This window comes from Sylvia atricapilla, chromosome 6, assembly GCF_009819655.1.
Source record: "Sylvia atricapilla isolate bSylAtr1 chromosome 6, bSylAtr1.pri, whole genome shotgun sequence".
Classification (NCBI taxonomy): domain Eukaryota; kingdom Metazoa; phylum Chordata; class Aves; order Passeriformes; family Sylviidae; genus Sylvia; species Sylvia atricapilla.
In genome coordinates, this window is record NC_089145.1 from 23,777,473 (window position 1) to 23,803,586 (window position 26,114).

Sequence of the window (26,114 nt, forward strand, 5' to 3'; positions counted from 1 at the left end):
TCTTCCTCCTTTCTCTACTCTTTGCTTTATGTGTGGTTGCTTTTGTCTTTGGCTACTTGAGCAGGGAGAAACCGTTGTGGGGACAACAATGGAGGCTGCACTCACCTCTGCCTGCCAAGCAGCAAGGATTACACCTGCGCCTGCCCCACGGGCTTCCGCAAGACCAGCAGCCATGCCTGTGCCCAGAGTAAGTGAGGTGGGACCACGTGCTCAAATGTTCAGTGGGTGGCAGAGGGCTGGCAGTGGGACCAAGCATCAGCAGCACTTGCTTCCAAGGAAATGCTGCTGGATAAACTGAGTTAGAAGTATTAAGGGTCCTACCAGAGGATACTTAACCTTTTTGATGCATTCCCTTGTTGTGTGTTCTCACTGCCCTCACTAGGCTTCATGGGTGAGAATGCTGACAAATTCTACCCTTGGTCCTTATTTTGGGGCTGCTGTTGGTGCCATGCTACCTGGCACAACTGATTGTCTCCCTGAAATTCTCATAATGGCTGTGTCTGTGACGAACAAAAAATTCTGTACTCGTCATTGCGACATTTTTCTTAGTTTACAACTATGTGAAACAATTAGACCAACTATCTCCCAGATTCTCAAGAGCTATTTTTAAATAGCTATTTGATTGGGAGGGACATCTATGCCACCTTTTGAAGAATATGGTTGCCCTTGTTCCCTCAGTATAGGTTACACCCCAGGAGAGAGCTCACAACCACTCTGATCCCCCTTGCCCATTCTCTCCCAGTGATATTTTGCTTCCAGTTAAAAAAAAAAGGCCAAAGACTTGCCAGTGAGAGATGATGTAGGTGATTATGGTTGTGGATATAGCAGGGAATTGTCTGTCTATCACTGTATTGTTGAACTTAGAGAAATTAAAAGAAGACCTTTCGACCTTTGATCAGGTCTTGACAAGTTCCTGCTTTTTGCCCGAAGGATGGACATCCGTCGGATCAGCTTTGACACAGATGACCTGTCAGATGATGTCATCCCCCTTGCTGATGTTCGCAGTGCTGTGGCTCTAGATTGGGACTCAAAGGATGACTATGTCTACTGGACAGATGTTAGCACTGACTCAATCAGCCGAGCAAAATGGGATGGATCGAACCAGGAGGTACTGTGTTCACTGTATGGAGGTCATCTGCCTAGGAGACTCCTTGAGTGTCCAGTTTGAAGCTACTGGCATACACTGGCTTTTTAAGGCACTGCAGTTCATGGCAGATCTTCTGTTCATTAGTTTGCCTAGTTCTGGCAAACTAATGAGATCACTGGACATTTCATGAACAATTGAGTGTGTGGAGAACCTTGAATGGAGACATGAAGCATGGTGATTTGTGGGCAGTGATCAATTCCTTTGTTGTAACCTTAGAGTCTGAAAGGAAGAAGTATTAAATCCTCTGTAACATTCTACATTTAGAACGAGAGTCATGCTCTTTGGGAGTGCTTTTTGCACACACTCCTAGGCTGATGGCACTATAAATGAAGCAAACAGTTCAAAGTTTGGATTTGCAGTTTTAACTGGCACAAAATATATAGATGTTTCTCCATATAAAAGCCGTATTTGGACTTTTAAGTCCTAAATGCTCTCTCCTGTGTAGCATTGCTCTGCTCAAACTTTTGCTTTTTGAAAGTTTTAATTGTTTGTGAATGCGTAGCGCATTGGACAGGTACTTTCTTCCTAAGGTCTAATTTCACTAAGGATTTTTTTGTTTTGTTTTCATTTAGGTTGTGGTGGACACCAGCCTGGAAAGTCCAGCTGGACTTGCAATTGACTGGGTCACCAACAAACTATATTGGACTGATGCAGGTACTGGGATCCTCTGCATTACATAGGCTTCTGTCTTTTTTATTAGTCATGAAAACTGAAAATCTGCTGGGTAGTTCTGTCTATTTCATTCCAAATTTGTCTTATTGCTGTGTAGCAAGAAGATGGAGTTTCATGTTATGTGCTCCTAAGTGAGTGTGAATTGAGGCACAACCCTTAGTTTCATTTTCTTTGCAGTATCCTCAGTACCAATTCTGTAAAAATATTCATCACTGCTGTCTTGCTGCAGAGCTTGTGATTGTCTGTGTTTATGGATCTTCCAACAGTGTATCTTGGGGTGCAGCAGGTAAAACTTGGAGTATGTTCCCTGCTGTAGAGTCGTAGTTAAGAGAGATGTAGGGAAAATAATCCTTTTCTAGCTGTTCTCTCATGGCATGTGGGCTTAGGGAAGAGGTGGATTATATACAGGACTCCACATCAGTGACAGCCACAGAGGTGACTTGAGAGGATGGAAAGTGACACTTTAAGCTCAATTTCTTACCTATCTTCCAGCTAAGGGCACAGATGGCTGTAGAGGAAGAATGCATTGTTGTTTGGAGGGGTTTTTGCCATAGCTCTTGCAATTCCAATTTGATCTCTGTTATTTGCTCTCTTGACTTTTTTAGGAACAGATCGGATAGAGGTCTCCAATACAGACGGGACCATGAGAACTGTTCTAATCTGGGAGAACCTAGACAGACCTAGAGATATTGTGGTGGACCCTGTTGGAGGGTAAGAGATTCTTTCTTCTGGGATAATATAACAATTCTTGCGTGTCTAAAGACTTTCTAGTTCTTTGGTTTTGTATAATTTTCTTTTTCACTGGTGCCCTTGTTCTACAACCTGCTAATGACTGAAACTAGAGTTGTGATTTTAGATGCTAATTGAACAAGATAAGCAGGGGTAATTGCCTGCTGGGTTATGGAGCTTGCAGGAGCTGGCTGGTGTTTTCATTTGTTTATCCTGGGGATGTAATAACTAAAGATGTGGTACAAAAATATTGAGAATCAGGCCATCTATATGTTTTCTATTTCTCCATTTCACATGTGTGTTGAATTTGTATTCAAGCTCCCTGCTTTATCAACTAGAGTTTCAGTCAGAAGGACGTACTCAGACCTTGTGGAGGTGGGGATAGAGTGGATAGGAAAAAGCTTGCCAGCCATTGCTTTAGGGGTGTTGAATGTCTTGAATGAAGGAATGCTATTCTTTCCTTAAGTGGATTAGTGGAAGACAAATGCAGTAAGAGTGTAAAGCGCTAGTGGTGTACATTGGTAAATAATCAGTAAATTTTTAGACCTTGACCTATTTTCTTGAACTTTTTCCTACACATTGTAATTAGGCCAGCCCATGAGCAGTAGAAAGTATATAAATTTGAGTATGATCTTAGGTACATTACAAGAACCCAAGGCTGGACATGAGTATGGTAATACTTTAATGCTTCTTCCTGTCAGGGCCTGAAGGCAGCAGACGCCCTTGCTTCTCTGGCAGTGAAAAAGTGTGGGCATTCACTTCTGTCTGGGCTTCTTCTTAGGTTCATGTACTGGACTGACTGGGGAGCTAACCCAAAAATTGAACGTGCTGGGATGGATGCCTCAAACCGGTTGGTGATCATTTCCTCCAACCTGACATGGCCCAATGGCTTGGCCATTGACTACGAGTCCCAGCGCCTGTACTGGGCAGACGCGGGAATGAAGACCATCGAGTATGCCAGTCTGGACGGAAGCCACAGGAAGGTAAGGAAGCTGTCTTTAAGGAGCAGGTCTGGGAGCCTCAACACAAAGTGATGATGGGTCCTGCCTCTTTTTCCAGTGGAAAGGGAAATTTACAAATCAAAGTACACAGCGACTTTCACTGGAAGAAAAGAACTCCCTTTCAATTTGAAACTGTGTGTGAGGGAAGTTTGAGGGCTAAAGTTGCCTTATCATTCTCCTTTTGCTGTGATTGTTTGTTATGATGCTGAGAGGGATCAAGGGAAGCCTCTTCTCCTTAATGATTTCAGAGTCACTAATATATATGAGATATACATATATAAAAGTAAATACATATATATTTAATATTTCATATAATATATATAATTCTTTACATATATAATATTTCTGTATAATATAATTTTTTTCTTGGGGTGATGGGGGTAATCTGAGCAGGTGCTGATTGGGAACAATCTGCCTCACCCCTTTGGACTTACTCTTTATGGTGAGAGAATCTACTGGACAGACTGGCAGGCCAAAAGCATCCAGAGCGCAGATAGGAGGACTGGGCAGTCTCGGCAAACACTGCAGGACAATCTGGAGAATCTTATGGATATTCATGTTTTCCACCGGCACAGGCCACCAGGTACAGAGCTGAGGCCCAAGCGCCACTGAGCTGAGACCCTGCTCGGGCTTTGCCACACAGCACGACTTTTCTGCATGGAGCTGATCTGTCAGCCCTCATTGTCTTAAATGTCTGTGTGGAGTATGAGAGCTTGAGACTTGGTATTTGAGGGCATTCTAGAATGCATTTCTATAGCTGCTGCCTCCCTTTTTTCTGCCAGTGCTACTGGCTCATGGATTTCTCATCCTCTTTTCCTTAGTACATACAGCATGCAAAGTTAACAATGGAGGCTGCAGTCACCTGTGCCTTTTGGCACCTCTTCCGAAAGGTTACAGCTGTACTTGCCCTACAGGGATCAACCTGCAATCTGATGGCAAAACCTGCTCCTCTGGTGAGTGTCTCTGTAGAACCCTCATTGCAGTTTTGTATCAGAGTTACATTTTTTGCCTTGTTAGAGAACAAATTTCACTTTTATGTGGTTACCTGCTTTATGCCTTGAAAAATCCATTTGGTGCCTATACCTTCAATTTGAGTGGGAATTATTATGAAGAAGCTTACTGATAAATGTATTGATGAAGACAACATTCTTCTTGAAATTATGTTGGACAAGTAAACCAAATGTCACTTTTTTTTTGCCGTACTTTTGCCCTAATTTTGAAGTGAATTCTTAAACTACAAGATAATAGATTCTTTAGTAGATCTGTATGTACTCCTTCTGTGGACCCTCTTTTGAGAATGGTGGAAGGCACTTGGCTTCAGACCATGGTGCATCCACTTTTCCTCCCTAGGAAAAAAGTTACTCCTAATTTCCATTTCCCACACATACTAGCAGAAGTAACTCTTCTATGAATGTAATGCTTTTCAACTGGGTGTAAAGAAGCATTAAGTGATGATGCTCAATAAAGTAATGCTTTTGTACACACACTGTCCATAAGCCAAGATCTGTCTGAGACACTTTCCCTTTTGCACTGAAGTGGATATAACGTCTGGAATATTTGATAAATGATGCCTACAGTTTACTGAACTTGTTCCTCACTAGTATCTGTCCATTGTCTACTCTACAGGAATGACCAGCTTTCTGATCTTTGCCAGAAGGACTGACATCCGGATGGTCTCTCTGGATATCCCCTACTTTGCAGATGTTGTTGTCTCAGTCAATGTCACCATGAAGAACACAATTGCAATTGGAGTGGATCCTCGTGAAGGTCTGAACTTCTTACTGTATCTAACTGTGTTTGAAAGGCAACAAGTAACTTCCTATCTAAATGACTGAGTAAAGACCCAGGCATAGACCTTCCTGTAGGCTGTGGATTTGGGTAGATTTTTATTTTCCTTGTATGTGCTGCAAATAATTTGTTTCCAGTGAGGAAAGGAATATCCTTACAGGAAAGCAGAGAACCCAAACTATATGGAAAAAACTGCCTGCAATATTGAGTGAGGTTCCTGTGCATTTTGGATTTAATAAAGTTCCTTTTGCTGAGGCCTTTTACAACAGTAGGACTGAGACTCTAATTGTTTATGTATAGTAAACATCTGATGGTGTGCTGGATGTAAACAGTGTTGCACTGTAAGGTAGATGATCTCATTTTGAGAAGTCAGATGTGGAACTCTACTACTAGCTGATGGTATTAGGTGTTCTCGGTCCCTGTGTGAAAGTCAGACCTTGTGTAAAGGTCCAACATATTTTGGGGAGAATTGGAACAGGAAAATTTGCACTGTTTTATCACTCTAGACTAATAATCTTGTGCTATTATTGTTCCTGTACAGTCAGATCCATTTTGAATGGTGTAGCAGGTAGTTAGAGACCTGGATCTGTTTTATAATGATTTTGCTGTTTGGTTGTTGGGGTTGGTTTTGTTCTGAGGTTTTTCAAGTTTCTCTTTCTTCTTCAACCCAGGAAAGGTTTACTGGTCAGACAGCACATTGCGGAAAATCAGTCGTGCTGCCCTTGATGGCTCACAATTTGAGGACATCATCACTACAGGTGAGGGAGATTTTGGTCTGAGAGCCTCTTGCTTCTATGCAGTATGAAAAGAGAGATTCTCTGATACCCTGGCAGAATACATTTTTGGTGGAAAGGTGTGCAAAGCCTAAAGCAGTTGCCTATGAGATGGACAAGAAAAATACTAGAAATTCCTGACTAAATTGGGAAAATAAGCAGTGACCAAAATGTTTTTCTATTTTGTCAGGTCTGTTGACTACAGATGGGCTGGCTGTGGATGCTATTGGCAGGAAGATATATTGGACAGATACAGGAACAAACCGGATTGAAGTGGGCAACCTCGATGGCTCCATGAGGAAAGTCTTGGTCTGGCAGAACCTGGACAGCCCTCGGGCAATAGCATTATACCATGAAATGGGGTTAGTGTTGTCAATAGATTGTCTAGGAATTACACAGGACTTTTGACCTCCTTTTCTGTAATACTTCCCATAATACTTTTCCCCAGGTATATGTACTGGACAGACTGGGGTGAGAATGCCAAGCTGGAACGCTCTGGGATGGATGGCTCTGGACGTGTGGTGTTGATCAGCAACAACTTGGGCTGGCCTAATGGACTGGCAGTGGATAAGGCTGGGTCCCAGCTGCTCTGGGCTGATGCACATACTGAGGTCTGATTCCATTCTTCAGCGTTGTTTGTCATTGGGTATTTGGTAGCCTGGAGGCTGCTTTGAAGCTCTTGAGCAAGTTGTTGAAAGAGCAAGGGGAATGTAAGCGTTACTGAGAGTATGGGCTATGGAGGGAGGGTGAACCTGAATAACATCACTCACCAAGGCTGTTTTTCACTTGCTACAGTAAGTGCTAGCAAGAGGAAGAGTGTTTTGAGTACGGAGTGATGTTCTGCTTCTTCCTGTAGCGGATCGAGGCTGCGGATCTCAATGGCGCGAACCGCCGCACCCTGCTGTCTCCAGTGCAGCATCCCTACGGCCTCACTTTGCTGGACTCTTACATCTACTGGACTGACTGGCAAACTCGCAGCATCCACAGGGCTGACAAGGACACTGGTGCTAATGTCATCTTGGTGAGGGCAAACCTGCCTGGCCTCATGGATATTCAAGCTGTTGACAGGGCACGGCCCCTGGGTAAGTTGCTCCCCACTTGGTGGGTGTTGGTGGTGGCAAGGAGAGTCGTTCAGAGCTGTCATTGGGAAGAGTCCTTTGGTGTAAAGCAGGAGTGATAGAATGACTTCTCAAAAATCAGCTTTTCTTCTGATTCTTCTTCTTCCCTCTTTAACTATTTTTGTGCTCCTCCCTGTTTACTCAGCTCTGTAGGTCTAGTGTTAATTACTGCTTGCCTTTGACTCCTTTGTCCCATTTCCTTCATTGGATTGCACTGACAACCTCATTCTCGCATGCAGCAGAGCCACTTTCTTAGGAGAGCTGAACAAGTCATGCCTTATTAGGCTTCACCAGACTGTACTGACATTGAACAATTTCCCTTTTTTAACTTCCAAAGACTCTAATTCTTCTTAAACCAGCCGCCAAAATTTTATTTCAAGTTCTAGTATTACTTCCCAATCATTGCAGGCTTCATCTTCTTGTCTGCCTCTTTGCTCTGCAAAATCTCTGCTGCTTTAGTTGCTCTTAATATATTATGTTGTCCAACTATTCTCTGCCAGAGTCAATTCTTTGTTACTCTTTGGGGATCCTGTAACACCCCATCTTGCCTCCTTGCTTTTCAGTGGAAGATGTTGCTTTGTACTGTGGCTTTATTTTGGTAGAATTTCCCTAATACATACTTATACAGAAAATTGCTTTTCCTCTGGTTATTAACAGCAGAACATCACTCTTGACTGCGTAACTTGGCAATATAACTTAAAGCTGACCAAAAGTCTAGCCATCATATCCACATTGTCTTCCCACTCCCTGCACCTGTCTCCTGGGCTTATTCCTTCCTAGTAAATGTATGCTGTATAATTTTACAATTAAAAAAAAGTTGTACGACCCTAATATGTCAGGCACTTCCAGCAGGCTTCTCTGATGCCTTTGTTTACTTGCCACCGTAGCTAAGTTGAAACAGAAGCTTCTTTGTCAGCCTGGCCTCTGGTACATTGTCACACTATTTCCCCACAGGATTGGATCTTTGTCAGCGTTACCATTTGCAGCAGTAATAAAGTTTAACTGCAGTTGCATACATCTGTGAGCATTTGGCTGTTTCTTTTTCCATGGGAAAACTATGATTAGCAAAGAATGCAGGTTAAGATTGTTCTTCTAACGGTCCCTCTTCTCCTGGATCCTCCTGTTCTCCTTGCCAATCATGCCCATACCTACCATGAATCTTGGAGAGGAGGGAGAGTGTCTCTGTACAAAGGGGAGGAGGGAGTGTGTCACTTTACAAGGGCTGTAGATTCCCAGCAAGGCTGAGGTGGTAAGGATGAACTCAGCTGCTAGCAAATTGTGCATGTGTGTAGCCTTTAAAATAAAGCTTTGGTCTTTGAGATCCTAAAACTATGCTTTCCCTGTTTCTGAAGGCTTCAATAAATGTGGAGTTCGTAATGGTGGCTGCTCCCACCTTTGCTTACCTCACCCCACTGGTTTCTCCTGTGCCTGCCCCACTGGCATCCAGCTGAAGAGAGATGAGCAGACATGTGACTCTTCTCCAGAGACCTACCTACTTTTCTCTAGCCGTGCTTCCATCCGTCGTATCTCGCTGGACACCAGTGACCACACAGATGTGCACATACCTGTCCCTGAGCTGAACAATGTCATTTCTCTGGACTATGATAGTGTGGATGGCAAGATTTACTACACAGACGTATTTCTTGATGTCATCAGGTAGGTGCCAGTCAACTGCTTGACCAGTGCCCAGGTCACCCAGTGACATGTGCTGAGTGTGCCAGTAAATTCAGGGGACTGAGCACTACACCACTACTTACGTTGTCTTTGATACACAGCATTGTGTATCAGTGAACTCATGCTGAAGGTGTGTTTAACCTGCTGGAGACTGGGGGAAAAAGTATTAGGGAGGTAGTACTATGCAGTGGCCTTCTGACTGATGGAGATCTAGTTTTCCAAGAGCTACCTGTTCCTCACTGCTCTTTGTCACTGATTTCTATCCAGGCGGGCTGATCTGAATGGCAGCAACATGGAAACTGTTATTGGTCAGGGTTTGAAGACTACAGATGGCCTGGCAGTGGACTGGGTTGCCAGGAACCTCTACTGGACAGACACAGGACGCAATACCATTGAAGTGGCTAGACTGGATGGAAGCTCCAGGAAAGTGCTGATCAATAACAGCCTGGATGAACCTCGAGCCATTGCTGTTTTTCCCAAGAAGGGGTAGGTATGGGGTTATTGGTGGGGCAGGAGGAAAGGCTTCACAGAGGCAGGCTGGAAGAGAGGGTGAAAGAAGAGATGTGTCATGTGAATCTGCAGGTACCAGCAAGAGGTTGACTCTGAATGACGTGTAGTAGTCAGGTAGACAGTGAATTTGATGGTTGGGCAGATAGCTGTGAGAAGCAGGCTACAGACTATATTATGTTTTTTGAACCTGAAGAATCTGGCAGTTTCATTCATAACTAAAGCTTTCCTTAGGCTAAATGAAATGGTCTTTTCTTCTTACACTTGCCTTTTATCTCTTCAGGTATCTCTTCTGGACAGATTGGGGTCACATTGCTAAAATCGAACGGGCCAACTTAGATGGATCTGAACGTAAAATCCTGATTAACACTGACCTAGGATGGCCCAATGGATTGACTTTGGATTATGACACCAGGAGGTCAGTGAAAGATTTTCCTATACTTGCATAGGCTTAAGGGACGTAATGAATTTTTTAGCCCTCTTAGTTTGATTTATTGGAGTAGCACTGTGGGTTTGGGTTTGGGGTGTTTTGGAGCTTTCTTCTTTAGTTTTTGTTTCCTGATCCATGTTATGATTCCACAATCTTGGCCAGTAAATGACTATAAAGTAAAGAGAGGTTGTACGGATGGAAGCTCACCTCTTTTCCTGTGCCTTCAGGATATACTGGGTGGATGCGCATCTTGATCGCATAGAGAGTTGTGACCTCAATGGGAAGCTCCGGCAAGTGTTGGTCAGCCAGGTGTCACATCCCTTTGCTCTGACACAGGTGAGAAGAGTTTCCTGCTGCCACCATTCTCCCTGGTGTGTTGTTGAGTTTTTACAGTGGGATGTCCTCAGACTTGTTAAAGTCTGAGGAAACTAAGATGGCTGAGGGGATAGTACTTAAAATTTGTCTGGAGCTAACAAAGGAAGTTTGTCTAAACTGTGGGGTGTAGCCAGTCATCTTCTTTGCAATAAGAGGGTAAGGGTTTGAAAAGGCCTTTGTTTTGGGCCTTCTGCCACTGGGATATATTTTTTATGAGTATCCTGTGTCTACATGACTAAACATGCTAAACAGACTGTGATTTTTTTTTTTTTTTGCTGTCTCCCTGAGCAGCAGGACAGATGGATATATTGGACTGACTGGCAAACGAAATCCATCCAGAGAGTGGACAAATACTCTGGGAGGAACAAAGAGACAGTCCTAGCCAATGTTGAGGGATTAATGGATATCATTGTGGTTTCTCCTCAGAGACAGACAGGTAAATAGAAGGACCTTGATTCAGGCAAATGCTAATTGTAGACCAAAAGAACTCTGGAACCACTGCACTATTGTGGATGTCAAGTAAGGATGACATAGTTTTTTATGCTGAAACTATTCACACATCGTCCCTTACCACATTCCTTGTCTGCCTGTGACTTTTCAGTCAGGTACATCTTAATGGTGTTCTGTTAAAGCTTTGATTAGCAAACCTCACTTTCTTGTTGCTCACCCGACATTGTGTTAAAACAGAAGAATGTGAGCTTTTCATTTTTTTTTATCTCTGCAACTGTGTGGTCTGGGCTTCTGTCTAAAGATTTCCAGTACCTTCCTTTCAAGACTGCCCTAATCCAATTCAGTGTCTGGCTATTGTCATCACTTTCTTACCAATCAGATGATGGGCATATGCCAAAACCATGATATCGTGCCAGATTTCTAAGAAGTATTTCTGGATGAGCAGGAAAGAAGGTTGTTACTTGGAGCCCCTTTTTGTTCAGATGTAACGTATTTAGGAAATTGTTTGTTCCTTCCAGGTAGTAATGCTTGTGGAGTGAACAATGGAGGCTGCACTCACCTCTGCTTTGCCAGGGCTTCTGACTTTGTCTGCGCGTGTCCTGATGAACCAGACGGGCGGCCCTGTTCTACGAGTGAGTTTACTGAGTGTCACTTGGGTAGTAGCTTCTGTAAGTGAGCCACTGCTACTGCTTATGCAGTGGCAACCAGAGCAGCTGAGGCTCTCCAGTGTATACATCTTATGCAGAGTCATATATTGGAACTAAGGCCAGTGGTTGAGAGCAATAGAGCCTTTTTCTGTCCTTTTTGCTGATAGATTGGGTTTGAGATGGGAAGGCTGCTCAAATAAGCTATAGAGAGTTTTGGAAATGGCCTATCAGACTTGCTCATCTATCCCACAAAATTGAAGTCCTGCTTATTTTTCTCTGTTGTCCTAGTTCCTGGTGTGGTGCCCCCTGGTCCAGAACCAACCAGTGTAAGTGAGAGAAGTCAAACACTGCCTGGCAGACCAGGTACTTCAACAACCAAACCTCTCACTTCTCTGGAAACAGTGGAAGGGAAGTAAGTGTTCTTGTTCTCTTGGAATTGGGGTGTGAAAGTCCCAGCTTTTGCAAGGTGCCACATGCAAGCCCTCTCTGGTTGCCATCATCCAAATATACCTATTCCTAGCCAAAAGAGGATATTCCAATTCCAGACTTCACATTCTTAATGGATGAAACTATTATAACAAAGATGCAGAGCATTGTTGAGATGCCAAGAAACAGCTGAAGATTCTTTCTGTCTGTTTTGTTGAAATGTGTGTGTAGGCTGACTGTATTGAAGTGTTAAAATCTACCTTTAGCCCATGTGCCATTCATTTGATTGATTTTTGAATCTCCTAATTTTGAGAACCTATTTCTGAGAGGAGGACAGAGGAGTCTGTTGCTTCAGTTCACTGAAACCTCTCAGACTAGACACACAGCTGAGGAAATGGTTCTGCCCTGTGAAGGGGCAGCTTGCATGGGGCAGAACAGAATCTTTGCAGCTCTAACATTTAAATTACCATGCAGATAGTTAAGAGATTCTTTTCTGCCAATTCCTTACAGCCTGCCATTTACACAGTTCAGCAAAAGAGTGGCTCTATAGTATATGTTTGAGTTATTTACAGAGCAAAACTTGCACTTTGTTGAGCATGATTTATTGGACAGGAATGTCTTCATGCAGACTCTGAGTCATTTTGATTTTTGCTTCAGCACTGATGCTGAAATTTCCTGAAAGATATGAGTACACCTGTGTGCCTGAGAGGTGAATCTAGAATGACTCAGATATAAAGACACTGCAGACCAATAATTGATATATCCATGCACATTTCCCATATATATGTATGTATATGGTTGTCTCTTCTCTGGATGCAGAATACTGAAGAAGAGAAAGGAAGACTTGTGTTTTTTAACTGGAAAGGGAAGGGATATCAGTGTTAGCCCATTCCATACTGTTTTTTGATACCTTTGAGACTGATGATTCAACTTGCAGTAAATAACTGTCCTTCTGTCATTCAGCTGCTCTGACAAAGATGTTCGGCAAGGCTTGTGTACTCGTGCCAACGAGGCAGTGTTGGCCACCATGGGTGAGTTGCTTTTCTTTAACTCTTCTCCACCAGAGTTGTTCCTCCAGATATGCTCAGAGCATTCCAGTCCATAATATCTGAAATGAAATTTCTCAGACTCAGACTTGAATTACTCAAATTCTGAGTACCCTCTGAGTACAGCAAAATGCCTCTATGGACATTCATTAACCTAGATGTGGACTTTTCCAAATGACTTCTTGGTCTGAAGAAAAGTTCTGTTTTCTTTCATCCTATACCTCATCCATAGGGCTCTTCCCATTAATAATACTCTTTATCACTCTCCCCTTTGTGTTTAGTTGAAGATGGTTGACTGTGGCAGTTGCATCCCATTGGAGGAGTAACCTATCAGGAAGGGGGTCTAAGTCTTCCACTACAACCCCATTACAAAGATCTTGATGCTCCTTGGTTTGCTGGGGCCTGGGTGGGAGGAAAGTTTACCATATGTTTGTTTCATATGAAGCCAAACAAAACCCTCTGCTAAACCTTAATGTGCTGACATTTTAGTTTAAATACTTCTGTATGGGTAAAGCCTCAGCATTAGGCATTACACCAAGGTCAGTATTATCCAGTGAAATATAAAATGAGTGCACAAATTACCCTTGGTATTCACTTTCAGGAGAAGGACTGCACGTCAGCTACATTATTGGAGGTCTTCTCAGCATCTTGTTTATTTTGCTGCTTATTGCTGCTTTAATTATATATAGGTAAGTGATCTTTTTTCCATCTCCGGGCCAATTGTAAACTCTTGGGTTGTAGGAGAAAAAAGTCCCTGAAAGCACTAAATCTTTCTTTATTGTCATTTACAGTCCTTTTTTCCTCCATTGGAAGGAGTGCTTGCTGATTTTATTTGCAGGGTTTGCGTCCTGTGCCTCTAAAGTGTTGGTCACGCAGTTCTACTGTTTGAAACCTTACTGGCTAAATTTTCTGCAGAGAGCTTAGGAGTTATGGACAGGGATGGGAGATAGTTTGTATCTCAGTAAATGTGTGAGCTCATGTGCTTTCTGACAGATAACTTCACCAGTTACTGCTGTGATAGCTTTTGTGGTTACATGGCAGTGCCTTGCTGTACTGGTAACTATTAATGGACTCATAGCTGAAGATCCAGGTGAAGCCAGGATTCCCTCTTTGAGGGACAGTGGAGCCCTCCACTTGCTGAGCACTCAGGAACTTTGGATCCTGGCAGTAGGTTCCTGTGACTTTTCTGACAGCTCTCTCCCTCTAGGCATAATAAGTCCAAGTTTACGGACCCTGGCTTGGGGAACCTAACCTACAGTAATCCTTCATATCGGACATCTACCCAGGAGGTGAAGATTGAATCGATTCCCAAACCAACCATGTACAACCAGTTGTGCTACAAGAAAGAGGTAAGAGTTGCTTCTAAGGATACGGGAGCCCAGCTCAAGCTGCTGTTGAGTATTACAGGCCTCACTGTGTGGAGGGATTGCAACTTGTGAGCATTTACTTCTAGGACACAGGAGGACAGCTTCTGTGAATTGTTCAGACTGCTATGTGGATCAGCCAGCAGCACTTCTTCCTCAGTGAGCTGTAGTGAATTCAGCCTGTCTTTAGTTCCTTGCTTCTTACCCACTCCCAGAGTGTCTTGTATTTCATTTGCATTGTGTGCTGGCCCTTGAAAGTACATGAGCCAATTGGAATTGTCTTCCTTGGATACAAGTCCTGGTTAGTGACTGTTGCACCAAGGTTGCTTTGGACAGTCACCAGGGGAACCAGGCAGCCAGAAAGGGCTTAGCAACAAAAATGAGGCTCCTTGGTGTGCATGGCCTGGAAGGGGTGGGAAAGGGGAAAAAATGGAGCCCTTATTAAAAAGAGCTTTTTAAAGGCCCTTCAGAGGTCTGTACTTTGGGCCACATGATGGACAGAGTTTAATACAGTATCTTGCAGCTCTTAGTTTCTCCTCTCTTTTCTCCTCAGAAGCTTTCTTATCACACAGATAGCTTCTCATCTTCCCTCTTCTGATTTCCGTCCACATCCTCACGTCAGGTATCACTGCTCTGTGTGTTTGATCCTGCCTCCCTCACTCAAGCTCTGTTGTGTGGCTCAAGCGCTGTTCGTACTAATTGCTCTTTCTTGGTTCCCCCCCCATCGCTTTTATGTCCTTAAAATAGCTCTACTGTCTGTCAGGAACGTATAAGTAATTTTCTGTGGCAGATTCTTTGGTCTGGGCTTTGGCTACTCATACTCAGTGATATTTTAAAAAGGCATTTCTGTTAGGACTATTTATGGTTATCTGTTAGATCAATTAGTTCCTCTAGCGGGGATCACAGACTTATGCAGGGGAGAGTTTTCCCTTACTGCTTTTCAAAGATACTATCCAATAGATTCTTCAAATCTTCAAGCCATTTTAACCTTATCTATTAAGGATAAGCCAGGATTATTTATCTGAGAATCTAAATCCTTTCCGGTTTTCTCTTATTTCTGCTCCTTGATATACATAGATGTATATTTCCCCACCCTCTCCACTTTCTCCTCAGGGATAGATCAGATGCTCCCTTATTTGTCAGTGAACCCAGTTAGATTTCACTACTTTAATCTCAGTGTGGTCCGTTTAGCCTGTGATCGTTATCATTGTTTCCCTATAATCTCCTTCCCCTGTGTCGCTGTGAGACTCGGACTCAACAGTGGTATTCCAGCTGTGCTCTGCTGAGAGTGAATCTAGAATGACTCAGATGTAAAGATTTGCAAAACTAGAATTGATCTCCTGCCTACTTTTACTATGAGGTTTTCTGTCTGTTTCCGCTTCCCATTTTGTTTGGTGGGGTTTTTTTCCTTCCTTTTTAGGCTCAGTGTTCTTACTCTCTTCTGTCAGGTAATATGTATAGTTGAATGAGAAGAGCAGCCTCATCCTCATTCTCCTTCCATGACCAAGGAATCATGGAGTTTGGCATGAGAGTCTTTGGAGGGAGGACTCGTCTGGGGGTGGTGAAAAACTAAAGGAAGCTTAAAATAGGTTCTGTCATTGTGACAGTTAAAGTCAGTGGCTGTTTACATGGAGGTCCAGCTTTTTGTCCGCTTCACTGTCTTCATTCCAGCTCTGCACTGCTCTTTGCCGTATTTTTCCATAGACATATTTTTTTCATTCGTCTGTCTTCTCCCTAGACTGGTCCTGACCACAGCTACACTAAGGAGAAGATCAAGATTGTGGAGGGAATATGCCTTTTATCCAGTGATGATTCCGAATGGGATGACCTGAAGCAGATTCGGAGCTCCCGTGGAGGGATCCTCCGGGACCATGTCTGCATGAAGACGGATACGGTCTCTATCCAGGCTAGTTCTGGTTCACTGGATGACACCGAAACTGAGCAGCTGCTACAGGAAGAACAGTCTGAATGCAGCAGTGTTAACACAGCAGCAGCCACTCCTGAGCGGCGGGGCTCACTTCCAGACACAGGCTGGAAACACCAACGCAAGCCCTCCACAGAGAGCGAGGTCTAAAGTACACGTGACTTTGGAAACAGTCGTACCCTCCCAACCCTCTGCTCTGCACAAAAAAGACAGGACTCTGCCTGCCTGGCAAGGAAGGGCACAGAGACCAGCCTCTCTTGCAAGGGGCTTGAGACTGCCTTTCAGCATGGAGCTTGGGCAGTTGTGTTGTTGTGGTTGGAGAAGGAGGATGGGTGGGTTGGTTGGAACCCAGAGACCCTTTTGACTCATTTTCACTGTCTGTGGTTTATTTATATGTTCCCTTTTCCTGGAAGCTGCCACATTAACTTTTTCAGTGACTTGTCTGGCCTGAATCTGGTTTGGAGTCTCTGTTCCCTGGCAACCTGCAAGTCCTGTGCCATCCAGCTCATGGTCAATGCCCATGAAGAGAGCAGAGCTGCCTCATTGCTGACTCCTGGTCACAGAAGTACCCCATGTCATTCCAGCACTAGCAGCACTCTTTGAGGCTTTGTGTTGAGGGGTCTCTGACATGAGAGAGGTCTTGATATAGATGAGATATACTTTGGGGTTCAAGAGGACACTGACACAGCATCAGGTCACTTTGCAAAGGCATAAAGAGGGTAACCACAGTTGCCAAGACTCATTTCATGAGAGCATCACTGCTTACTTTTATACCTGCTACTAAAAACTTCAAGGAATGCTCAGATTGGAGCACTGTGTCTGTTGCTGGCAGTGGACACTGCTCCTGTTCCCCTCTTTCCTGTTAAAACATGTTTCTACTCTGGAAAAGCAAGAATCAGCAAATGGCCCATTCAGAACTATATTCCCTGTAGGTACTGCAGTCTGAGTGCTGAACTTGAGACAAGAAGAGATTGGTATTTTACTTAGCTCTACAGAGCTAATGGGAGGAAATGGATCTCAGCAAGACCTAAATTTTACTGATCTTTGCATAACTGATATATAAAAAAAGAAAAAGAAAATTTGCTATGTCTCCACTAGTCCTAATTCTGCAAGGTCCCAATTATTTTGGCCTTTAGGACTTTTGATTACCATAATAAGGGAAAAGAGAGAATTCCTAGGTCAAGTCTTTCCCAGGGGAATGCTCAGTGCTGACAGTTAGGAACTCCTTTATTACTAGGCTGAGCCCATTTGACCTAGAATGAGAGACAATAATCAGGAAGCTGCAAGGGCCATTTTAAGTAGTTGTTTATCAGATAGAATTGCACTTTAAGTTCTTCTGTTACCACTTAATAGCTCTCCTTGCCAAATAATTTTTCCCATCAGCTGCATGAGCTTCAGTTGTTCTCTGGCCTCTAAGACTGTTACCCTTTCGGGAATGTCATCCTACCCTTGCAGCTGAAACCCAGCAGCATTTTGAGCTGGGTGTTGCGTGCTCCCAAGGACTATTGCCACCTCTTCATATTCTCTTGTCATCTGTTTGTTCAAAAAGAAAAAAGAGAAATTATTGCTTGACACTTCTTCAAAAATGAAATTTATATTAACCCCTCGAATCACATGGTAAAACGTTAAGCATGAAGCCAGATCCTTGGAAGCAAAACTTTCCAGTGAAGAATTTCTCACTGCAAACTTTGTAACCTGTTTTATCGCCTGGAAAGAGGTCAAGTACATTCCCAGCCATGATTTAAAGAGAGCAAAACATAACACTGGGGTATGGTTCAGAGGTAGGGAGAGGGTACATCTCCCATGCAGTATTTTTTTCAGCTGATTAAAAAGGAGAATTGTCCTACTCTGCTTGAACCTTGTTTATATACTAACAGGCCTGCTACCCCTGAAAAACAACAGTGGTTTGCCTGTACTTTTCACAGCTGAGGTAGCTTTGTAGGTAGGGGAAGGTTGCAGCTTCGACCTGGCTGGATGGCTTGAGACTCTGTTCCTAACTGCACCATTGGGCTGACTGGTGTATATTCCTGTGGAAAATGAACTGGAGCTAAGGCTTGGATTTCCCTGTGTTAATGTGGGACTCTTCCCTACTCCCAGAGGGATTTTTTTTTTAATTAGATTTTTATTTAATTATTTATTTGTTTGACTCCAGCCTTGGAAGCATTGATTTTGTTGGGCAGAGGCACTTTTGGATTGAGGTGTGGACTCAGCTGGGAACTGAGAAACAAGTGCAGACCACTGACATGGACCCTGCCCATCTAAGCCACTTCATGCAGGGACAACACCAGTGGGCTCAAGCGTAGGCAGAAGGATCAATTTGAGCAGAAACCATGGGTAGAGGCAGGGGCATCAGGGCTGGGAGTGGAGAGATAGGGGAGGAAGGCTCTGCCTTGTAGGAGAGCAGGGTTTCTTTGGGTTCTGGAATGGGTTGTTAGTTATTTTCCCAATAGCTTATATGACCATGCACCAAAACCCTGAGGTGGGACAGGGGTGAAGGGAAACATCTGCCCAGACCTGTCACTTAAGATTAAGTCAGCCTGTCAGAGTAATTGCTGTCTGAGTCGTGAGTGTGGAATGGAAAGGAAAAACACAGTCAGTCTTTCCAACAATTCATGGTGTTTGTGATTTCCACCTTGATCAATATTCTCTGCTGCTGCTTAGGAGAGACCCTGCACACTCCAGCCTAACAACCATTCATAACTGCTCTCTGCTCCCTTCCTCAAACGATTATGGTGAAAAGGAGCAATAAAATCTCACACAGCCTCCTCTACCAGTGAGGTGGGCAGAAATTTGTGTCTTTTTCCTAGAGGCAGCCCCAGTGAGATGCTGCCTTGGGGATGAATCATGGTTCCCCATTCTGGGGAAGAGAAAGTCCTCGTTGCACTTAGGATGTTAAGAATGTAGAAAGGCTGCTGGAGGATGATCTCTTGAGCACTGATCTACTATGTAAAAAGCAAACCTCTCTCCTGTCTGTCCCGAGCTAACGTCAGTGATTTCCGTGTGTTCCTGTGTAATGGTTTTAACGTTACTCACTGGAGACATTGGATTTTCTGGAGTTATTTAACCACTGTGTTCAATACTTTAGGGGTTGATGATAATTTAATATAAAATTAGATTTTCTTAACCACTCTGCCTGGCTTTTGGTTACAAATCATGCATTTTGTTTGGACTCTCTTTTGAATGAGGAACTCCCAACCCTGTTCAGACAGAACCTCAACTGGGCTACATTTGAGAGGAGCAAGAAAGTAGGAACAGATTTGGGTTCTTAAAAACCTGATTGTAGCACACACTGTACCCCTATGATTTTGAATCATGGGCCCAATATCTACATCCACTTTTGCAAATTCCTTCACACATGTAATACCTCTCACTCTGTCCCACCTCGCTATTTTTCCCACTCTTTAACATGACTGTTCATTTTGGCCTGTATTAGGACTGTAGAGATCTCAAGCCTCTGCCGAATGTAAAGTAAAGCTCTGAAGAAGAGCTGCTTTTTCTTTCTGTAGGGGGTGTTGTTTAAGTTTCTGTTGCCTTTTTTTATAACCAAGAGTTTAAATAGTACAAAAGGCTGTGTAATGAAAGAAACATCCACAAATACATCCATTGACACTGCAGTACTGGTGCCAATCCTGTAACATATTCTGTCTCTTTCTGATGAAAGAACTACTGAAAACATTTAAAACAACTGTATTTCTGCTTGTTTCACAATTGATGCACAATGCAGAAGCTATTTCAGTCAGGTCATGAAAAAATTGCCTCACTTTAAAAAAACTGATGGTGCTTACATGGCATGGTGGGGAGAGGGCAGTGTAAGATTAATTGCAGTTGTGTGCATGGCACGCTGCTGTCCCTTGTCTTCTATTTGGATTACCCATGAAAAACCTTCCTTCAATGTTTCAAGCTGAAGTGAAGACACAAAGGAGGGAAAACACAGTGTGCTCCAAAAACAGTTCACAAAATAGGTCAGGGTGGAAAGGACACTGTGGGTCACCCGAGTCAACCTCCCTGATCAAGATGGGTCATCCCAGAGCACACGGGGACAGGACTGTGTCCAGACAGATCCTGGGATCTCCAGTGAGGGAGTCTCCACAACTTCTCTGGGCCATCTTCCAGTGCACGGTCACCCACACAGTAAAGAAGTTCCTCCTATTCACGTGGAATTTAGCGTGCATTAGTTTCTGCCCGTTTCATGTTGTCCTGTTGCTGGGCACCACGGCACAGAGCCTGGCTCCATCCTCTGACACCCTCCCTTGAGACACTGACAGACATTGATGAGGTCCCCTCTCAGTCACGTCTATGGTCAGCAAGCTCACTGACCATAGGAAAGAGAACGCCCATTCCTCTGTAGTAGGCTCTTCCTCAAAGCCGAATCCATCAGCTCCGAGACGCTTTAGCCCTTTCCCAAAGGATCCTGCGGCCTGACCCGGCTGCCTTAGGACCAGCGCCTCTCGCCAGGCGCTGCTCCGGCCGCAGAGGACCCGGCAGCCCCCTCATGCCCCCTCCGCGGGGTGAACGAGCGAGCGGACAGATCCGTCTCGGTGGTTCCCGAGGCGGGCGGGGCCGGCCCGGTGCCGCTGGAGGCCGCCCGCGGCGGCGCGCGCTCCCGCGGCAGTGCGCGCTCCCCGGCGGCCCCGCTGCGCTGCCGCCGTCTCGGGGGCGCGCGGAGAGCACGCGCTGCAGCTGCCGGATTCAAACTGGCCAATAAGGAGCGCGGGTGCGAGCGCGGGCGGGGCCGGCAGCGGCCAATGGGCGCGGCGGACACTGGGAGGTGCGGGCGGTGCTGGCGATTTCAAACCCCGCCGAGCAGCCGCCGGACCGTCACCGGCCCGACTCGCCGGGCCCAGGTGAGCCCCGCCGTCCTTGTCTCGTCCCCGGTGAGCCACGGTCCCTTCCCCATCCGCTGTCCGCGCCCGCGGGAGCCGGCTAGGCCTTCCTCCGCCGCCAGGCCCAAGCCTCCTGGTTTGCCGCGGGGACGGTGTGGAGGCGCAGTCCCAGCGGCGCGACATCTCCCCACGGGACCGGCCCGGGCCCGCGGGCTGCGGCGGCGTCCGCCCGCAGAGCCCGGCGGCGTGAGGATTGCGGCTGATAGCGGCGAGAGGCTGCGGCCTGTACCGCGCCGCGCTATGGAGCTGCAGCTCGCTCAGGCCGCCCGCCAACCGGGGGCGGTGGGAGCCGCGGGTCGGCGGCTCCGCTACAGCCGCCTCCGTCCGTTGTGGGCCTGGGCTGCTGGTGGGGGCACTCCGTGGGAGGCGGCAGGGAGCGTCCCCCCGGGGGCCGGCGGGGGAACCCGGCACCCCTTAAGGGAAATGCGGGCCGGGCGCCTTCTGTCTCCCGAGGCTGCGTGCAGGGTCGGTTTCCTCTCTAGAATGTCCTAAGAAAAACCTTCTCTGAGCTGATTGTAATGTTAAATCCAAAGGCGCGAGCTCATCTCTTATTTCTGCAGTTCTATTGTTGGGTGCAAGTGTTAAAATTGCCAGAGCCCCTCACTAGGAGATGCTTCCTGTTGAATCCCCTTTAGTATGTGCGAAGAAGGGCTGGATAGAAGTGTGTGTCCCATGTTTCTGCACACACCCCTTTCCTCCATTTCATTTCATTTTGTTTCTGAATCAGAAAGTCTTGTGATTCTTCCAAAGACGGTAGTTTTCAGGTTGGTGTACAGAGGGTTTTCCTCCTGAATCTTGTCTTCTATCAGTGAGAGACCCAAAGTTTTTGGGTTGTAAGACAGAGGCTGAGGAATGATACTTCAGTGTGCCTTAAGCAAACCAGGATTCTGTTCTAAGAATAAGATTTTAAAAAATCACTTGCTACAGTTTTCTAACTGATTTGTGTTTGTTGTTTATCATCTATATGATTATTCTGAGGTTTTTACTTTTTTGCTGATTTTAGTGTTTGATTTTCTGCTATTTTTGCTGAACTGCAGTGCAGTTCAAGTTGCGTTGTGCAGGTGAGAAGGGGATGAGTAGTTGTCAGGATGTTGACTTACCAGCAATGGAAGCCTTTCCTAATGTATGACTTGTGTATCAAATAATGTGTTGCTGTAGACTTTCAGTGAATCTATTAGTTCGAAACTGTAAAGCTGCTTAGTTCAGAATGCATGGAGTCTCGAATATTGGAGTATTCTAAAAGTCTGTTACTAAAACTTTGAGAAAGGTTCACTTCAGAAGGTAGAATGATTGAGTGCAAATTGCCTGGATAGTTTTTACTTTGGTTTCCAAGATGAGATCAGTTGATTGTGCAAAAGTTAGAAATTGTTTGGTTTTCTTGCCTTAGGCTTGGCCATTCTTTAAATTTGCTGTTTTGGTAGCTTCCTTGCAGATTCACTGCTTGATTTTGCTTGCACTTCAAGAATTGTGATAGGGCTAAGCCTTATAAACAACTTTGAGAGAGTGATACATCAAAGCAGAATCACTGGCAAATTAAATGGGGGACCTGCTATAGGAAGAAATAAGTGACGACTTGATGAGAAGAAATTTGAGTTTTAGAAGTATGGGAGTCATTCTGACTGCTTTAGATCTGTGTTGATGGAAGGTTTCTTCCTTGATATTCTAATATGAAAAAGGGAATGCATGGTGATGGAACATGATTCCTGGTTCTTGTACACTTAAGTCTTGCATTTTGTCAGACTTAACTTTCATACTGGCTGGTCCTTCCCCTTGTATGGGCCAGTTTTGTAAGCTGAGCCTCTGCCTCTGAAAACATGGTTTGCCACGGTGGGATTGTGCTCTCACACCACTGTCTGCCAAAACGGGCAGATCTTGTTTCTATTTAACAGTCAATGCAGAAAACCTGAATTTCAGTGTAATGTTATAAATTGTTTCACTCTGTGTGTTTGGTGATAAATTTACAGCTGAAAAGCACTTAACATGTTATACACTTCTTCAGTCAATCCTTTCTCTTTTTTTTTGCTGCCCAGTTGTCATCTGCAAACGCAGCACTTCTGTTTGTCCCCTCTTATAAATCACTTACGCACATCTTGAACAGTACATCCAATTAGAAACTGCTCTGAATGTTTTGTGGAGTAGAGATAACTATCTTAATTATCTAATTCGGTGGATTTTGTTGTGTAGGATGTATTACTGGAAGGACACTTGAAAGATGCAAATGCTTGCAAACGTTTAATTAAGGTTTTCAAAATCACGGTCAGTGTTCATCTAGTTCCCTTTTTTCCAGTTCCTACCTCTCCTCTGTTCCATACCACCAGCAGCTGCCCTTATATGGCTTATAAAAGAAATGCATAAACTCGTATTGCTAATTTGTTTGTAAACTATTTAATTGTAAATGGTTTGTCAAGTCTCTGCTAGAGCAGGATGGCATTAAAACAAAGCATTTGCATCTCTAGCAGATGGTTGATTCACGACAACATAGTGCAAGACTAATGTGGTATTGCTTTGCTGGTGCTTTGTTGTAGACTGTTCCCAGCGGTTCATGTTATATGGGTGGAGTTCTGAAGTGACATTGAAAAGCCTTGTACTCTTTTCTTTAAACTAAATATTGCCTTGCACTGGGCAGTGTTGCTCTGGCTTGTTTGAATAAAGAGTCTCTTGACCTAAGTACTTGTACATTGTCTGGGGTTGTCTATGACAGCTCGATTGCTGCAAATGTCAGATGTTGAAAAGCAGAAGCTGCTGTGCGTGTTCGTGCCTCCCTGTTGCAAGGGTAGACTGAGGTGGTAGGAAAAGTAACTTGGACAATTATTCAGTGGGAAGCATGGCTGGTACTGCCAGTGCCTGGAAGAGGCTTCTTTCTTCAGCTAGCTAAAAAGATGGCTGGAAAAATACAGCCTTACATCACTTGGCTTGATGCTCTTCTAAGGAGGAAGCAAGTGACACCCAGTTTCCACCATACCAGCTTCTTCAGTTGTTATTGTCACTATAGAAATGCATCTTAAAATGTCAGACGATGGGCTAGAGAGATTGCTGATGAATCAGCTCCACCAGAGTGCTGTCATTACACATCTCACAGCAGCATGAAATGCGGGGATGGTATAGTGCCAGGCTCTTCGTTCGTACCTCCTTCGGAAGGCACTGTTTCTCCTTCCCCACGGCTGGCCTTGTTCCTCCTGTCGGGTTACAGAACCGCTCCCTCCTTCAATTAGGGCTTGCCGGCTGATTGGTGGCCTGGGATAATGCCTGCTGCCTGTTCGGGTATGACCGCAGCTCCCTATGTTAGAGTAGTAATTGTTCTGACGGGTGCGGGCGTTCGGGGTATGACTCATGCGGACAGCAGGCCCGGCGGGCCGAGCTGGTCACTGGTCGCCGGCCCGGCGGCCCCTTCCTTGCCGAGAGGCGGCACCGCAGCCGCTCGCCCGGCCCCGCGGGGGCTGCTCGGCGGCGGGAAGGGAGCGCGATGTGCCCCGGCCTGCGCCGGGGTCAGCGCGGCGGGGCCGGCCCGCCTCTGCCCTGCCCTGCCCGCCTTTGTCTGGCCCCGGCGCGGGGCCGGCTCCCGCCCAGGTGCGGCCGCGGCGCCCCGAGCCCCGCCCGCGGCGGGGAGGGGCTCGTCCCGGCCCGCCCGCGGTTCCCGCCCGCTGCCGCCGGGAGCCGGCCCGGAGCTGTCAGGGTGAGTGTCCGGCCGGGCCCAGCCGCGGGCGGTGCTCGGCGGCGCTGGCGGGGCCCCGGCCCGAGCCGGCCGTGCGGCGGGGGCGGCGGGCACAGACAATGCCGGGCGCTCGGGCGGCCTGCTCGCCGGGCCGTGCCCGCCCGCGGCCTGCGGCCGCGCACCCGCGGAACGGGGAGCGTCGCCGGGCTGCGGGGACGCGTCTGGGGCTGCGGGCAGAAGTGGAAGGGATGCTCTTCTGGAAGGTGCTGGGGATGGCGGGGGCGCCGCTAGTTGCGGAGGGAAGCCGTGCTGGAGAGGGGCTTCCCTTAGAGAAGGAGGGAGATAGTGATGTCTCTGCGGGAGCTTTCCTTCATCAGCAGTTCAGGCCGTCCTTTTAAAGAACATCACATGAGCCTTTTTATGCCTGAGCTTTGTAAAACCTCTTGACGGATGGGGGGCTTTGCAGCTTACGAAGCACAGTCCCACTGACATCTTTCACTCCTGACTGTCCACCTTTAGAATGATGTCAGTGCATGCCTGTACACTTGCCCGTGTGTTGCCCTTTTCCCTTTTGCCCTTCTCGGCTCTATAAGACTGGCTTCACTCCAGGCTTACCCATGCAGTTACAAATTGCTTTTGGTCTTAGCTGTAACAAAAGGTCAGTTTATTTTGCATTGTCTCTCACTTTCAGGTGAATGGAAAAGAATGGCCCTGGTTACTTTCAGAGGCCATGTATTAAAATGTATTTTTCCAGAGAAATCAAGTATTTATATATCTTACCAATAACATGTCATTTGTGCTATTAAAATTTCACTGAGGTGAGTTAGGACCTACAAGCATGCATTTCTACTTTTTCTTTTCATTATTCTGAGGTCTTTCTATTTTTTCATCAAGAGTCTGTGTATCTTGCAACTTATAATTCATCTACCAATTGGAAATGCCAGCCTTTAAAATTCTGTAAATTTTTTATTTTCTGCTGTGTTATGATTATGTGAGTCTTCAACCTTTTTTTCTGAGCTACTTTATGTTGTATTTAATGGCAAGGTTTGGCTGGCAAATACAAAAGAAACTGTGCTGGGCTAAACTAAGAAGGTGAAACTTCATCTTTTCAGAGCCAAAGAGTAAATGTGACCCAAAACTGCCATTTAACAAACAAACAAATAATTCTTTCTGCTAGGAAAACTGTGGTTGCACTAGCAGAGCTCTGTCTGCCAAGAAGTATAGTTTTATCTGAAATGTGACATCCAGCTGTGTACACCCCAAATTTGTGCCCTGCTGTATAGGAACATTTCAAATGGATTTTTCCTTTAAAAAGACCTGTCTTGATTTCTCAGAACTTATTCTTGAGTAATGTTTTTGAGAATCTTAAAAATGAAAATATTTGATGGTGTTCTTGTGCAACAGTAATATTCAATAGGTAAAAGTGAGTAGGGAGAAGTAGACAATCAGTATCAATAAACAGCTGGTTTTGTTTAGCATAAAATGGCTTCCTAGTTTGCCATTGTACA

At 45.3% G+C, this 26,114-nt stretch overlaps 2 protein-coding genes across 5 annotated transcripts in view; both read left to right on the top strand.

Moving 5' to 3' along the window:
• Positions 1–19,195, top strand: part of LRP4 (LDL receptor related protein 4) — an 82,804-nt gene extending 63,609 nt beyond the window's left edge. Inside the window, exons 11-34 of one of the 2 annotated variants that reach the window (XM_066321135.1) lie at positions 62–187; positions 900–1,108; positions 1,720–1,801; positions 2,425–2,530; positions 3,330–3,531; positions 3,943–4,132; positions 4,371–4,502; positions 5,176–5,316; positions 6,009–6,095; positions 6,301–6,472; positions 6,559–6,721; positions 6,967–7,192; positions 8,581–8,884; positions 9,170–9,388; positions 9,693–9,827; positions 10,067–10,175; positions 10,506–10,650; positions 11,183–11,296; positions 11,600–11,723; positions 12,701–12,768; positions 13,385–13,472; positions 13,991–14,132; positions 14,701–14,769; positions 15,886–15,973. In XM_066321135.1, the coding sequence (XP_066177232.1) occupies positions 62–187; positions 900–1,108; positions 1,720–1,801; positions 2,425–2,530; positions 3,330–3,531; positions 3,943–4,132; positions 4,371–4,502; positions 5,176–5,316; positions 6,009–6,095; positions 6,301–6,472; positions 6,559–6,721; positions 6,967–7,192; positions 8,581–8,884; positions 9,170–9,388; positions 9,693–9,827; positions 10,067–10,175; positions 10,506–10,650; positions 11,183–11,296; positions 11,600–11,723; positions 12,701–12,768; positions 13,385–13,472; positions 13,991–14,132; positions 14,701–14,745 (3,329 nt within the window). In that variant the 3' untranslated portion in view covers positions 14,746–14,769; positions 15,886–15,973. Of the gene's footprint in view, positions 1–61; positions 188–899; positions 1,109–1,719; positions 1,802–2,424; positions 2,531–3,329; positions 3,532–3,942; positions 4,133–4,370; positions 4,503–5,175; positions 5,317–6,008; positions 6,096–6,300; positions 6,473–6,558; positions 6,722–6,966; positions 7,193–8,580; positions 8,885–9,169; positions 9,389–9,692; positions 9,828–10,066; positions 10,176–10,505; positions 10,651–11,182; positions 11,297–11,599; positions 11,724–12,700; positions 12,769–13,384; positions 13,473–13,990; positions 14,133–14,700; positions 14,770–15,885 lie in introns of both variants that reach the window. The other variant, XM_066321136.1, reaches the window with a different exon arrangement.
• Positions 19,196–20,843: 1,648 nt separating this feature from the next.
• The window catches only part of CKAP5 (cytoskeleton associated protein 5), a 52,035-nt gene continuing 46,764 nt past the window's right edge, over positions 20,844–26,114 (top strand). For all 3 annotated transcript variants that reach the window (XM_066321137.1, XM_066321139.1, XM_066321140.1), the window contains exon 1: positions 20,844–20,915. The gene's annotated coding sequence lies outside the window, so the exon portion shown is untranslated. The remainder of the gene's footprint in view (positions 20,916–26,114) is intronic.